We start from the raw sequence: 16,483 nt of genomic DNA, 5'->3' as shown, positions 1-16,483 counted from the left end.
GGCTGCTGCTTTGTAACAGTGAGACTTCCAATCACAGACAACTGAAAGTCAGGGAAAGACATGAGTCTTCCTGTGGTTGTCTGACAATAAAAAACCTACGCATTGTATGTTGCTATCTGGATCGGGTGAGTAAACCGTTTCTTGTACCAAGTGCAAGCTTTACAACTCTCGTTGAATGGCTGAACAACCTGGTCGTTCTTGTCCACTCTGACCATGTACTTGTTGTAACTAAGTACACAGGTGGACTAGTGAGATTTGGCCATTGTATACCCTTCCCCCCCCCCCCCCACCCCCCCCACCCCCTAAACCGTGATGGAGTAAGTGCTTTCATCATAAATTGTAGTGAGCGCATACACATCACATCTATCCGAGAGCTTTGGGATTTTAGGAGCTTCTTGCAAAACAGTCTCCTGTGGGAATTCTTTGCTACAACAACTAACTGTCCTGCAGGCCACAGTGCCAGCTTTGTAGAACTTACTGAACTGCTCTACTCCTGTATAGCAAATGTCCACATAAAGGTTAGAACCTTTGTGAAGGAGTATCTGGACAACAAGCTCACATTCAATTTTTCCTGTGACCCCCCCCCCCCCCCCCCCCCTAGCATGGGAGGGCAACCTGCATGTTTTTGAGTGAAGTCCTTGCCTATATACACTTTCAAGCTGTACACAGCATGCGCTCACACAGCATGTACACTTTGATGCCAATAGCGAGCTCTTTTGTTTGCAATGTACTGCCTGAACAGCAGCCGCCCTTTATACAGGATGAAGGATGCATCAATGACTATTCTTTTCAGGTGTATAAATCTCTGGAATTCTAGTATACAAATGTTCCACGACAGGCTGGATTTTGAACATCCGGTCATGGTCTAGATGGTCTCTGGGCAATGCAGCAGAAGTGTCATTGAAATGCAGCATGCACTGCAATAGCAAAAAACGATGTTTGCTCATCTACGGTGCGAAGATGGGGGTTACCAAACCACGTGAGTAGAACAGGACTGCAATATTGGTTTTCTTCACTAACACCAATTTGAGAGTAGGGCTCAAATACCTTCAACTCCTCTAGCGAAGTAGGAGTTTACTGGCGTGCCCTAAAACGCGGCCCCAGAGTGCCTCCATACTCCCTCAGAAATTGTTCATCACGCAAATTTGTGTGCTGCACAATTAGCTCAAGGAAGTCAACATCCGAAAAGAGATGGACGTAGTCAATAGGAAAAAAGTTGACCATATCGACTTCACATCCAGCGTTGCCAGTAGAAGGTAGGATTTGAGGCTGATCTAAATTAGGGGGGTCCCTAGAGAGCACTTAATCTGTTCTTGTCGCTGCACGTACCTGCTCTCTGTGTTGGTCTAAGCTGCTACTGTTGGCCTGCTGCAAAGACTGTGCTTGCAAAGGGACAGCACAACTGTCATCTCCGACAACTCATCTTCCAGCAATTCTGTTTGTACAGGATTCTGCTGACTGATAAATCACTTCCGGATTCTGCCCCATTGTCCCCACACATTTACAAAAGAAAATAATAATTACCCCCACCGTTGTCTTGCCCACTTCCACAAAGCCGGAACCCCCATCCCCCAATAAGATATAATTCCTGGTGTCTAGTGGGATTGCCGGCTGTGGATTGCAGCATGGCTGCCATTTCAGGAAGCCCCCATTTTAAAGGGGAGACTCCCCTTTCAAATGATGCCTCCCTGAAAGCTGGGTGGGCTGTTTTCAGCCTGTTTCACCATCTGAGTCAAGTGCAGCCTTACCCGCTGCTGCCTCTTCTCCGATGAACGTTAATGTCACAGCTAGGTGGAGAGAGATGCAGAAGCGATTCCACGTCTGCCGTGATGGTGGGGAGAATTTTTAAGCCTACCCTGGTGACGGCCAGTGGCCGTCAGACGCACCAGGGAGAGTGTGCATGTTACACCCATTATCTGTCACACAATCCAAGGGGGTCCGTTTCATTTAGTAAAGTATTACTAATCTTGATCATGAAGTAATTCAAGGTCTGAGCAACCAGGCACCCTTGTGTCGGTGTAATATAACCCAGAATCCATTGATTAAACTGGCAGCATTGTGATGTAGTGAGCAGTCCTGGGCTACACTTGTTTTAGATAAATATAGAATTAAGGTTTTCATTATGGTTCAGCTATAAAAAGATGTAGATTTAACCCCCCCCCCAACAGATTATGTAGAAAGTTGCTATGATATGCAGTAAGGTGTTTATTAATAAATACTTTAATTCCAGAAACAGAGTGACTATCTGGTAAAAGTGAACACATTATTGTACAGTACTTGTTACTTATGATCGCAGATAGTCCAATCCATACAATTCCACAAACTATCTGAATAGCTACTTGGTGAGGAGTACTAGGACCTTACTTGTGCACTGTATTGCTTCCTCTTATTTACCTTTTGGGAGTCTAAGTTCTCCAATATGTATAGTTTGTTACAGTAAAATGTAGCCTCCAATATAAATTCAATATATTGTCTGTATTGCAGATTACATGGGTTGCAGTTCTGCAGTATGTTTCCTTTAAATGACATGCTTAAAGTTTGAACAGCCCTGTAAGGGAAAGTTGCAGACTTCTATTGTACGGTAAATTCAGATGTGTATGTACCAAATCGAATTTGTTCTTCAACCTTCAGTAAGTCTAGCACAATCAAAGTATAGAAGTAGAAGGGAAAGGCTGTCGTTTATGACAGTTTACAAATCCATAAAAGTGATCAAGCATAGGAGGGCATGCAGGAGGATTTCTTGAGTGTAGTTACTCATGGTATCGGTGGCTGAAATCTGCACCCTACCAAAAAGTGTCCCCATCAGAATATTTGTTTTGTGTTTATGAAATCTATTGCTGGGAAGTGGCCCATGTCACCTATGACATTGCATACGCTTGACTTTTTAGCTAACAGCACATTACATTGCAGATTTTTTTGTTCTGTTTTCAACTTTGTAAATATGGGCTCAAAATCCTAGAGCGCTGATAGATGTCCTTCAAGCCAGAACTCGATGGATGTGTCGCGCATGACTAGAGCCATTAAGCAACTGCGTTTATCAGTTGTATGGATTAAAAACCTGTTGATTGAAGTTGCTGTCCCCCCAACACTGCAACCCTCTGCTATACCTACTGTACACTTGTAGATTATGGTACCAATCCGGTTCATAGACTTTAATTTGCATAGGTTGAGAAATGATCTATCTATGCTTCAAGTTCTATCCTAACCTAAAGATAATTTATTGAATTTGGTTAATTAGCTTGTTTGCTTGAACTTCTTGCAGTTTTGCACTCTCATTCATTTGCTTTGCTTTCAGGTTCAAAATAAAGCAAAGTATTGATTTGGAAGACCCATTGAAGCATTTGGGGATCGAAGAAGTATTTGGTCCAAATGCTGATCTCTCTGCTGTTTCAGGTTAGAATGTCACCTATTGGTAGTGATATATAATGTTGTACTGGAAGTTTCTGTATTTGTTTCTGTTTCCTTAAGTTGCTGTATGACCCTGGAAAATCAAGAAAACGGAGCCTTTATGCAACCAGTCATGAATATCGTCCAGCCCCACTTGTCTGTGCTTTTTCCAGACACAAGTCTGCAATTATCCTGGAGTGTCTTGCTGCTTAAATAGGACTATAATATGATAATCGACTATGGCCAGAGTAAGACCTGCTGCTCAATGTCTTCCCAAAGCTGTTTCTTCCTGTTGCGACTGACATTTCATTTGTTATTTGGATACTAATATACATGATGTTGTTGCACGTAGCTGTCTGTGACCTCAGCCATTGGATCATGTACGTAGCGGGTTGCTATGGCATTTAATCAGAGAAGGGATAATACCACCTGTCATAGCAAGACATTTCTTACTGGTACTTGACCTAACACCTCCCAATAACCTCCACATCCCATTTAAAGGTACCTGCTGCAAAGTGCTGGGTTTTTTTTATTTTATTTTTTTAGGCTCCTAATCCGTGGCTGTTGTTTCAAAGGGACAGTGACCATTTCCTGCATCAGCAGCTTTTTCTCAATACTGCATTATTCTCTCATCGTTGCATAGGCACCAGGATGATGGAGATATACATTTCCATTGATTGTACACAGAGATGAGAAACTGTCCTTTATTATACCCCATCTGACATAACTAAGTTCAAGGACTTTCTATCCCAGGATTTGGGGACCGGACGAACCTGTGTTCTTATTGCACTGCAGTCTGAAACTCTACATCAGGAGACTGATTAGTAGTAGTTTAGCTCGGTTGGATAAGCAGAATCAAGGTCCATCTGGTGTGGAATTTGATTGAGACCCTTTTGAATATCGCAATTTAATATCCAAACATTTTCAGGTTTATTCCTGATGGCACAATCTACATGAGGACTGAAACGGACTCAGTTCTGTAGCAGTAAAACTTTACCCTTCCCGCTCAAGAAGTCAATGTAAATACCTGCCATGATGTCGGTAGAAGTGCCAGATAGATTTGTAACATTCTGGTGTACCCAAATGGTGTTACCCATGCACCCTTTAAGTCTTCCTCCTAATCACTTGCTTTCCTTCCACTACCTACTTTGAGTCTTGTGTCCTATATTTCCAGGAAAGAAACATTGACTGGAAGTTGAATTTCTCCTGATATACACCTTTTTGTTCGGCATGCTAGCATCGTGGAATGTTCTGTAGTAGTTACTCAGAATCTATACTATAGCATTATAGCCCATTGACACGCTGTTCCTGTTGGTAGGCCTTGGACCAGGGTTATAGACTCAAGTCCCAGGCGAGAGCATGTAATGAGCAAGAAGGCTTTAACAGTTGGTATAAACAGACAGAAGGGCTATTGGGACCACTGACCGAGTTGAATGCCCTAAATTAACAAGTGAGAAACAATGGAAAATTAGAGCAGAAGGCTTATACCGACCATTATTTACTGTGAGCCGCCTCGTTGTTTTCAGTGGAATTCTAAACATTCCAGTTTCCTCGTATCTGCTTCATAGAGTTAACTCCTCTTCTATGAGTCTGCAGGCCTTGAAGCCTCATTCATTTATTTTCCAGAAGCATATGAAATGTTCACCAAGAAGCACACCTATGTGATTGCATACCGATTGACAGCATGATTGACAGCATAATTTAAGAAATTGAGCACCCATCATAATAGTTGTGTACAACATTCTGTTTACATTTTTGACATTTTGTTCTGTTCTGTCCAGATGTCAAGGATCTCTATCTTGCCAAAGCAGTTCACAAGTCCTACCTGGAGATTAACGAGGAAGGATCTGAAGCCGCTGCAGCCTCTGGTGAGTGATACAGTTCTTAAAATCCTCTGCTTGAGCTAAAAGTTTCGGTTGTTATAGGGGTATTGTTGCACTCACAGAAAAGTCCCGACTGAGTGTTGTGCTAATAACTCGGGTTTCTGGAGCTAAGGTAAGCTTGTGATTTTACAGAGCGTAATGGTGTTCCTTCAATCTTCGGTTATGTTCATAGGTTTGAATTATGTTAATAAAATGTTTAACACTGGAATAAAACACATGCTTGTAATAGTGTTGTAGCACGTTCACCTCCTAATGTGGCGTTTGTTGCAGTAAACCAGATTGGTGAGCTGTGGCCAGTTTTTGTAGAGGTCAGCAGATCCTTTGCTTGTTGTTGGAGGGAGTACTCCGTGAGCTCCTTTGTTTTATTAGCTTTTCTTACAGCATTCAGTAGTTTAGAATTTTACACAGTAACAGTTTTCCATCTACATCTAGAGAAGTGTCAGTAAAGACACCCAACAATGCTTCTCATAATGCACAGTGAAGGAAGCATCGTGAACGTTCTACTGACGAGTATGCAATGGTGAACGTTTTCCAACTTGGGGCTTACAGACAAAACTGCTGTCCCAAAAAAAATGCCTTCCAGTCAGCAACCTAAAGTAGCTGTAAAACAGTTGTTTCCCCAAAAGAAATCTGGAGAGAGAGGTCATGCTGTATCTCCTAATATCGATCTGCCGTACATGAGGGCAGCAGTCGGTGCCACCTTCAACAAGGTGGCGTACCAGTGGCATCCTAGAATTCCAGACTTCTCTAGCACTTGCCATTGATTGGAGCTTGGACATGTGTAATAGATTAGCCTCAGCAGCCCTTCTAGGCATCCTTCTTCCTTTCTATGCTATTTTTGGCTATAGCCTCAGTATGCCAACATAGTATGGGCATGAAACTAAGTCAGGAATCTAGAACCCTCAGCAATGGTTGGTCAAGAAAGCAGATAATTCTGCCCTTTGTTAATGGCATCCTAGTTTTCACAACTGTCTCTGCAAACCGTGTACCGGTGGGCACGGTTTAATGTAAACCAGGTTTATAGCATGGGTACAACATTAAAAATCCGTGGCTGCAGTGTTCCAGCACATGACTTGTGCTTCTATCCAGCCCCTCTTCACCTCCATGCCTTGAATGTGTAGAATGGCTGTGTAGAATGAATTCACATCAGTGGTATTGACTAGCCCACCCTAAACGTCTTATAGGAGATATGTATATGTGTGCACTGAAACATGGTTCGTATTCACAGGGTCTAACTACAGTTTCAGTAAGCTGCCTTAGACTCAGTGAGATTTAGGTGGTTTGATCCAATTTAAGGATGTCTGTTTTCTTTAAGTTATGCAATACGTATCGCTGGTTGGATTTGTCCTGTTGGAGATCAGTATTGATGCCCCTGAAGGAGTACTGAGCCCTGATTACATTGGGCATGGTTGAAATGACCTGAGAAATATCATGGACAAAGCTAATTTTTATTTGAAGAATATGTATGTGAAGTAATGGGGTGAATACAAATGTTTAAGAAACGAATGATTTAAATATCGGTTCAAAAGCACAAGAGACGGGATTACTGTCTTTGAAGGCATCACGCCGTATCAATCACTGTGCACTCAAGGATTATATGATTTTTTTTTTTTTTGCGTTACAAATATTAGATAAGTTTTGTCATGCCATCATTGCTTGTACTTATGTTTTACTATTACACAACGATGCTGCTCTCAATCCCTCCTGTAAGCCTCTTGCAGTTTTGTGCTTCATTTTTCTTTAACCTATCTGATGGTTTCACAATCTGTAGGAGAGAAAAGGCAGGCAGTCCTTTCATCACAGCCAGGCACCAGTAAAAGTAAGGCGCTGGTCTTAGTCCGGTGTCAATGGACTGTCCTCTCAGCTGTGGGACGTAGGTTTCAATGCACAGTCGAAAAGGATGCATGCAGACGTTGACCACATGTCCAGAAACATCTCCCCGTAATAGCCGGCTAATTACCCAAGAGCAGTAGGTTGATGCGTAGTTAGTGGAGAAACTGTTTCAGCTGGATTTTGTGAGATTAGTGAGTGTCCTTTTGCATTTTTTTTTTTTTTTCTTCTAAAGTTGTCCAGTAAAATACAACTATTACAGTTCAGCTTGTTACCCTGCAGGCTATTAAATTTGTTTTAGTTTCTATGTTGGTTCTGTTGGTTGCCTATCATGAAAGCACACATCACTTCTGAGTAAAGCGCAACTTGATTGCCTTTTTTTGTTTCATACAACCTTAGGAATGGTCGCTATTAGCAGAATGGCTGTGCTGTATCCGCAGGTTATTGTTGACCATCCATTCTTCTTTGTGATACGAGACCGAGAAATGGGTGAGTTTTGAGAGCGGAAGTTCAAGCTGTACTTGTGTTTGGGTAAACCAATTTCCACCTTATATCATGAAGTCTGCGGTTTGACTCCAACTCAACTTGAAATTTGTGTGATTCATTTTCTGTCCTACTTGTCAATTGGACTCCTTTCCATTTCTGCTAATACACATTTGTGTAATTTGTTTTATGTACTTGTTAATATGCTCTGTTGCGCTGTATAGTGTATTTTCTACTTCCTTTGAATGGGCCTCTTTTATGAGAGAATGACGATACGCCTCCTTTTCTGCCTGTTGCTGGAATAAGAGGCATTTCTCAACTTTCCTCATTGAACCTCTTAATCTGCACTACCTAGTTCTGTTTTCTGACCATTCCTGTGTGTGTGTGTGTGTGTGTGTGTGTATATATATATATATATATATTCGATGGCATGTGTAGCTGCAGATACACATGCTGTGCACTGTTCCTGCCATCTAGTGTTGGGCTCGGAGTGTTAAAAGTTGTTTTTCTTCGAAGAAGTGTTTTCGAGTCATGGGACCGAGTGACTCCTCCCTTTCGGCTCCATTGCGCATGGGCGTCGACTCCATCTTAGATTGTTTTCTTTCCGCCATCGGGTTCGGACGTGGTCCTCTTCGCTCTGTATTTAGAATCGGGAAAGTTAGCTAAGTATCATATTTGTCGTTATTGTTCTCGTTCGGTACCGGTTTAGTGTTAGTGTGTCGGCACCAACATCAAGACTGCTTTGGCGGCCCTTCGGGGCTTCCACTCTTCATCGAGGCCTGGTCGGCCTGACCACACCCGTCGTCCAAGACTAATGGACCAGACCCCCTTCCGTTTCTGTCCTAAGTGTCACGCCAAGTATCCTTGTACAGACCAGCACCGGGTCTGTAACCTGTTTGTCGCCCGAACACAGAGGATACTTGTGAAGCTTGCCGAGCATTTCGATCGAAGAAAACCTTGAGAGATCGACGCGCAAGACTACAAATGGCGTCTAAGCCGAAACAAGATCTCGACGTCTAGGAGGAAGAAAGAATTCCCATCCAAGAAACTGACTCGGGCGAATCAGACTGTGAACGACTCTCGACGGTGCAACAAACTGTGAGTAAACCTGCCCCATCCCAAACCCAGGGTCACACCAAAAAAACTCAAGGCCACGGGGACGCCACCGCCAGCAGGCCATGGCTCAACCCACAGAAGAGAAGGTGACCAGATAACATCGGCACCGAAAAAGGCCCAAGAGTTGCCAAAGACTTCCGACTCCGGTCGAGATTCTGGCCCCAATTTTTTGGCATTGAGTTGTCGAATCGAGCAAGGCCCGAAAAAGCTCCTCGGAACCGAAAAAGACAATTACATTAGGAATTTCGGTACCGAACAAGACCGGCCTCTGAGCTGAAACGATCCTCATACACTGAGGAGCAAGGGTTTTTGATGCAACTCAAAGAAAGGCATAGATTATGAGCAAGATCTGGATATAGAAGAACCGGACCAAACTGAACAAAGGTTGCTAATTCAGAAAGATACAGGAAGATTCAGACCATCCCTCCACTCAAATCTAAAAAAACTAGCCTTTCAAGAATCAGATGCAACCAAAAGCCAAAGTGGTTAGAGACAAGTCACCACCACCACAGGTCTCACCACAACCATCCCCACTGCACTCACCACACTTGTCACCAAATGGGAACATCGATAATGCAGTCACCCACACATACTGGGATGACCCAAGATGACGCTGATGCATGGGATCTATGCAATCCACCAATATCGGAAAACAGCCCAGAGTGTTATCCAACCAAGCCTTCACCACCAGAGGACAGTACAGCATATACGCAAGTACTAGCCAGGGCAGCTATGTTCCACAACGTAACAATGCACTCTGAACCAGTGGAGGATGACTTCCTTTTTAACACTCTGGCATCCACCCACGCATCCTATCAAAGCCTGCCAATGCTACCGGGCATGCTCAAGCACGCACAGCTTGTCTTCCAAGAGCCTGTAAAGGGAAGAGCTGCCATGCCTGGGGTCGAAAAGAAATATAAACCACCCCGACAGACCCAGTGTTTATAACGCAACAACTCACACCGGACTCAGTGGTTGTAGGGGCTGCAAGAAAAAGGGCGAACTCACAATTGTCAGGGGATGCCCCACCACCTGACAGTCTCGAACGTTTGACGCAACGGGCAAGAGTGGCATCACAAGCAGCCAATCAATGGCGAATTGCAAATTCGCAAGCCCTACTTGCACGCTACGACAGGGCACACTGGGACGAGATGCAAGACCTCATCCAGCACTTGCCCAAAGAACACCAAAACGTGCCCAGCAAGTAGTTGAAGAGGGACAGGCCATATCAAACAATCAGATAAGGTCTGCATTAGACTCTGCAGATACAGCAGCACGGACTGTCAACACGGCTGTAACGATTTGAAGACATGCATGGCTGCGGAGTTCTGGATTCAAACCAGAAATACAACAAGCAGTACTAAATATGCCGTTTAACCAACATCAGTTGTTTGGGCCGGAAGTCGATACCGCGATCGAAGATGAAAAGACAGACACGGCCAAAGCCATGGGCGCGATCTACTCTCCACAGTTCAGAGGCACTTTTAGGAAACCACAATTTAGAGGGGGATTTCAGCAACAGACATCTGAACCATCCACCTCCCAAACAAAACCCACCTACCAGTCACAATACCAAAGGGGGGGGGGGGCTTGTGGTTCCTATAGAGGACAATTCCCAAGGGGAAGAGAAATTCCAGCCTGCCAAACCAAGCAGTGACTTCAATGTCACACTACCCCAACACTTGTCACCAGTGGGGGGGAGGCTAACCAAATACTACCACAATTGGACACATTACCACATACACATGGGTCCTATCAATTATCCAACATGGTTATTGCATAGAATTCACAACAACCCCTCCAGATGTACCACCAAAACCGCACAGACTGTCTCCACAACACTTAGACCTATTACATATGGAGGTCCAATCACTGCTACAAAAACAAGCAATAGAGCTAGTACCCTATCACCAAAAGGGAACAGGCGTTTTCTCCCTGTATTTCCTTATTCCAAAAAAGGACAAAACATTAAGACCTATCTTAGATCTCAGAACACTGAATATCTTTATCAAATCCGATCATTTCCACATGGTAATACTTCAGGACGTAGTTCCCTTACTAAAAAAAGGGGAATACATGACACACTGGATCTCAAGGATGCGTATTTCCACATACCCATCCATCTCACAGAAAATACCTAAGGTTTGTAATACAAGGCAAACATTATCAATTCAAAGTGCTGCCGTTCGGAATAACAGCCCCCAGAGTATTTACAAAATGCCTAGCCGTAGTAGAAGCTCATATAAGGAGACAACACATGGATGTATTCCCATATTTGGACGATTGGCTAATGAAAGCCAACACAAAGTCCGTTTCACATGCAATACGTCATAGAAACTACACGAACTAGGTTTTTCTATAAATTACCTAAAGTCACATCTGCAACCATCCCAACTACAACAATACTTGGGAGCAACACTCAACACACAAAGAGCAATTGCCACTCCAAGTCCACAAAGGGTTAAATTGTTCCAAAATGTAAGATCAAGCATGCAACCAAACCAATACTACACGGTAAGGTTTGTAATGAAACTACTAGGCATGATGTCCTCATGCATAGCTACTGTACCAAATGCAACACTACACATGCGGCCCTTACAACAGTGCCTAGCAAAACAATGGACGCAAGCACAGGGTCAACTACAAGATCTAGTGTTGATAGACCGCCAAACACACTCTTCGCTCCAATGGTGGAACCCTATAAATTTAAACAAAAGGTGTCCTTTTCAAGACCCAGTGCCTCACGCCATTATCACCAGTCGCTTCCATGGTTGAGTGGGGAGCACACCTCAACAATCGCAGCATACAAGGTCAATGGGACAATCAACAAAGACTACTTCACATAAATCACTTGGTACTGCTAGCGGTATTTCTAGCATTAAAAGCGTTTCAACCACTGATGGCCCACAAACACATTCTTGTCAAGACAGACAATACGACAATGTATTATCTAAACAAACGGGGGGGGAGACACTCGTCACAGCTGTGTCTTAGCACAAAACATTTGGCATTGGGCAATTCACAACAACATTCGCCTGATAGCACAATACATACCAGGCATTCAAAATCAGTTAGCCGACCATCTCAGTTGAGATCAACAACAAACTCACGAATGGGAAATACATCCCCAGATCCTACAGGATCACTTCTACTACTGGGGGACACCAAACATAGATCTATTTGCAACAAAAGAAAACGCAAAATGCCAAAACTTTGCGTCCAGGTATCCACACCCTCATTCCAAGGGCAATGCTGTATGGATCAGGTGGTCAGGGATATTTGCTTATGCTTTCCCCCTCTCCCGCTCATTCCTTATCTGGTCAACAAACTCAAACTAATACTTATAGCACCAACGTGGGCTCACCAACCGTGGTATACAACACAAACCGATCAGACACCCAAATCCAGAATTGCTCAATCTAGAAACCTGTCTCCTGAAGTCTTAGAATTCGGATATTTAAACCTTTCAAAAGAGTGTATGGAGGTCATTAAACAAGCAAGAAAACCCACAACAAGACACTGTTACGCAAACAAATGGAAAATATTTGTTTGCTACTGTCAGGCTAATCAAATTAGGCCACTAGACACCTCCACACAAAACATTGTTAGTTATTTACTACACTTACAAAAGTCAAATCTAGCTTTCTCTTCCATTAAAATCCATCTCACTGCAATATCTGCTTATCTGCAGATTAACCATAAAACATCGCTTTTTAGAATCCCAGTTATTAAGTCCTTTATGGAAGGACTAAAAAGAATCATACCCCTAAGGACACCACCAGTACCTTTGTGGAATCTTAATATTGTATTAACACGACTCATGGGCCACCATTTGAACCCATACATTCTTGTCAAATCCAATTTCTAACTTGGAAAGTATCTTTTCTGATAGACATCACTTCAAAGAGTTAGTGAAATACAAGCATTTACTATTCAAGAACCCTTTATACAAATACATAAACATAGTGGTTCTCCGTACAAATCCAAAATTTTTACAAAGTCATATCACCATTCCCTCTAAACCAAACTGTGGAACTCCCAGTCTTCTTTCCACAACCAGACTCAGTAGCTGAAAGGGCATTGCATACATTAGACATAAAAAGAGCACTAATGTAGTACATTGACAGAACGAAACTATTTCGTAAAACAAAACAATTGTTCGTAGCTTTCTAAAAACCTCATGCAGGTAACCCTATATCAAAACAAGGCAATGCCAGATGGATAGTTAAATGCATTCAAACCTGTTACCTTAAAGCTAAAAGAGAATTACCCATTACACCAAGGGCACACTCCACTAGATAGAAGGGCGCTACAATGGCTTTTCTTGGTAATATACCAATGACAGAAATTTGTAAGGCAGCCCCCTGGTCTACGCTTCATACATTTACTAAGCATTACTATGTAGATGTGTCAGCAACACAACAAGCCACAGTAGGACAGGCTGTATTAAGAACATTATTTCAGACAACTTCAACTCCTACAGGCTGACCATCGCTTTTGGGGAGATTACTGCTTTGTAGTCTATGCACAGCATGTGTATCTGCAGCTACACATGCCATCGAACGGAAAATGTCACTTACCCAGTGTACATCTGTTCGTGGCATGAGACGCTCCAGATTCACATGCGCCCTCCCACCTCCCTGGGAGCCTGTAGCCGTTTTTAGTTGCATGAAAATTATAAATATGTAAATAAATATTATTTTACTACACACTATGTACATACATTTCTACTCCATTGCATGGGCACCTCTAGTATCCTCACTTTACCAACTCCTACCTCACCCTTTGCGGGGGAAAACAATCTAAGATGGAGTCGACGCCCACGCGCAATGGAGCCGAAAGGGAGGAATCACTCGATCCCGTGACTCAAAGACTTCTTCGAAGAAAAACAACTTGTAACACTCCGAGCCCAACACTAGATTGCAGGAACAGTGCACAGCATGTGAATCTGCAGCGTCTCATGCCACAAACAGATGTACACTGGGTAAGTGACATTTTCCATAGATAGATAGACATTTTCTATGTATAGACATTTTCTATATATAGATATATATGTAGATACATTTTCTATATATAGATATATATATGTAGATATATATGTATGTAGATATAGAGAGATGTGTATATATATGTAGATGTGGATATAGAGATATATATATATATATAGATATCATAAACGCTTGTCACACTTTATTTTCAGGTGCATAATTTCTGTTCTTTGCCTCCTTTTCTACTATCTACTCTTATTTTGCAATCATTACCTATTGAAAGGTATGTAGATTTCAGACTTCACAGATCAAATACTGTATGTTTACATCCTCTGCATTCCTTTCTCTGCTTCTTCAAAATTCTTCATAATCTCTTCCTTTTACACACTGAGTCTTCATTTACACTTTAGGTGCCATTTGAAGTTCTATATAGTAAACTGTAAACTTCGTACTTGTATAGCGCACTACTCACCCGTTAGGGTCTCAAGACGCTGTACGCATACCGCTGTGGAATCCTTCCTGGCTTTTCCCTGTGAGGTGCCCACTCCTGGGCAACCTCCAAGGTGAAACCAGGCATCCCATCGCTGTTGGGGCCGTTGTGGAGATTAAGCAAGCTATTGCCCAGAGATACAGAGTGGGACCCATGAATTAGATTAGGCACCGATGCGAGAATTATCAGGTCTGAGGAAATTGAGTCCAAGACCCGCCGAGGCGGGAATTGAACCCTGGTCCCGGGCCAGATTTCTGCATCCGGGTCTGCCGCTCTAACCATTGAGCCACACTTCTCCATAGTAGTGATTTTTGTAGATGTATGTATATACATACAGAGATCTATAGAGATAGAGACCTATATTGAGAGAGAGAGATCGATGTAGAGAGAAATCGATTCAGCGCTACCTTTTGAGGCCTCCACCAAAATTCTCATCTATTTCCTTTTCCTGTCTTAACTACTGCATAGCTGGCTTATGTGTTTTTTTTTTTTAAACAATTAATTTGCTTTCCTTTATGAAAGTTCGCCCCTGGGAAGGTCATGTTGTGACTCTTTACAACTAAAACCTGGCTGTACAAATGGCATTATACAAACAAACTGAAATGTAAATCCCCGGTTGATAATGTCACTAAATTGGGCATAGTTTGGAGTTCACTGTGATACTAATGTTAAGCAGTAAAGTGATGGATAACGAAAATTAAGAAAGTGGTAAAAATCATATGATCAACCAGTTGTGTAGATTATTAGCAGTCATGAGAGGGGTAAAAAAATAGTAAAATCAATGAATAATTTCTGTACTTTACCACCTTTTTCCAGCCAGCGCATAGGTGCTATGAGAGATGGGTTACTAGGGTGTTGCAAGCTCTGATGTACAAAGCAGCGAGAACCTTTGGGTGGTATACAAATGACACAACCAAGTTCAAGCTTCAAAATTGTTTTGATAGATAGACAAAGCCTTGTGATGAAGTCCAACTTCATGTCCGTTTTAGTTTACTGATACCATTAACCCAAATCAGTTTACTGATTTGGGTTAATGGTATCCTACAGTACTTTTCTGTTTACTGCCCCCAAAGGTAGTGAGTAGAAAGAACACAAATATGGAGTCAAAGTAATGTGTATAACCCCCTTAATTGTCCTACTGGTGTGCCTTCAACTTGCTTTCCATTTGTTTTATTGCTTTTCAGAGTTGCCCTCTAGCTCCAGCCTCTTTTTTCACGTTGCTACTTTCCTCTTAACCAGTTTCAAGCTTTTCATTTGACTTTTTTTCATTAACAGTTTTTAAAAGTGCCTTTCACGACTTGGTCATTGCTCACTTTTACATTTATCTTGGTGTACTACTTTTAATTTACTGCTGGATTTTCTTTCTTGTTCCAGGGACCATCTTGTTCATGGGACGAGTGATGCACCCAGAAGCACTGAATATCAATGGCCATGATTTTGATGCTCTGTGAGAATCCAGGGTCCACAAAAAATGAAACCAGAAAAGCACATTGTGCCAAGAATACATTTGTTGTTTGAGATGTTTTGCTGTTCTTTATTGATCCAAATGTAAAATCAGTTAAAACTGAGTGGTTTGTGAATTATATATTTTAATGCAGAATGTTCACATTTGTCACTGTACTTCCTTTGCTGTTAGAATAAAAATACACACCAACTATTTAATTTCAAGAGTACCTTTACTTAAAGACTAACGTGATTTCTGAAACCCAGTGCTCCAAAATCTGTCCGCTTCTTTCCTTACACTAAGTGACAAATCGAGTGTTGTGATTATACTTTTTAATTATTTTTTTAAGTTCAATATATATTCACGAACCCTTGCTTTTAATGTGGATATGTAAATAAATATTCCCTCACAATTCTTCCTTATAGTTGTCTGTTAAGACCAGATAGTAATGTGTGTTCTAGATAACGCTTAAATTCCCTTAGGCAACTGTCAGTCGAGGGATCATTAAGGTTACAATTCAACTCTGAAATCTCTTTAGTTTGCCGATTAAGGTAAACCGGGTAACTATAGTGCCACAGTGTATTGTGCATGAGTTGAGGTACAACACTGACGATAGAGGGGAGATAGATGGGAGCTATGGCTTCTTTGTTGTACCATTTCTTGTTTTTAGGTTTGTATCTTAAGCATAAAATTCCATCCGCTGACATTTTATTGCGCTGTTTTTAAGTGGTATTTTTATATAACTGAGAACAGTAAGTTCCCTTAAGTTTTTGGTTGGTTTTCATTTTTGGGGTTTTGTAGTCTTTTTAAAAGGCTAAGTGGGGTTCCTACTTTAGCTTAATATGAGGATGAGTACTTAGTA

The 16,483-nt window shown here is 42.1% G+C and overlaps 1 protein-coding gene across 1 annotated transcript in view; it reads left to right on the top strand.

Annotated features, from left to right (window-relative positions):
* The window catches only part of SERPINI1 (serpin family I member 1), a 135,541-nt gene extending 119,702 nt beyond the window's left edge, over positions 1-15,839 (top strand). The window contains exons 6-9 of the mRNA XM_069213216.1: positions 3,296-3,393; positions 5,169-5,255; positions 7,500-7,589; positions 15,552-15,839. Coding sequence (XP_069069317.1) covers positions 3,296-3,393; positions 5,169-5,255; positions 7,500-7,589; positions 15,552-15,628 — 352 coding nt within the window. The 3' untranslated portion in view covers positions 15,629-15,839. The remainder of the gene's footprint in view (positions 1-3,295; positions 3,394-5,168; positions 5,256-7,499; positions 7,590-15,551) is intronic.
* The last annotated feature ends 644 nt before the right edge of the window (positions 15,840-16,483 follow it).

This window comes from Pleurodeles waltl, chromosome 11 (assembly GCF_031143425.1).
Source record: "Pleurodeles waltl isolate 20211129_DDA chromosome 11, aPleWal1.hap1.20221129, whole genome shotgun sequence".
Lineage (NCBI taxonomy): Eukaryota > Metazoa > Chordata > Amphibia > Caudata > Salamandridae > Pleurodeles > Pleurodeles waltl.
This window is presented reverse-complemented; position numbering and strand designations above follow the sequence as displayed.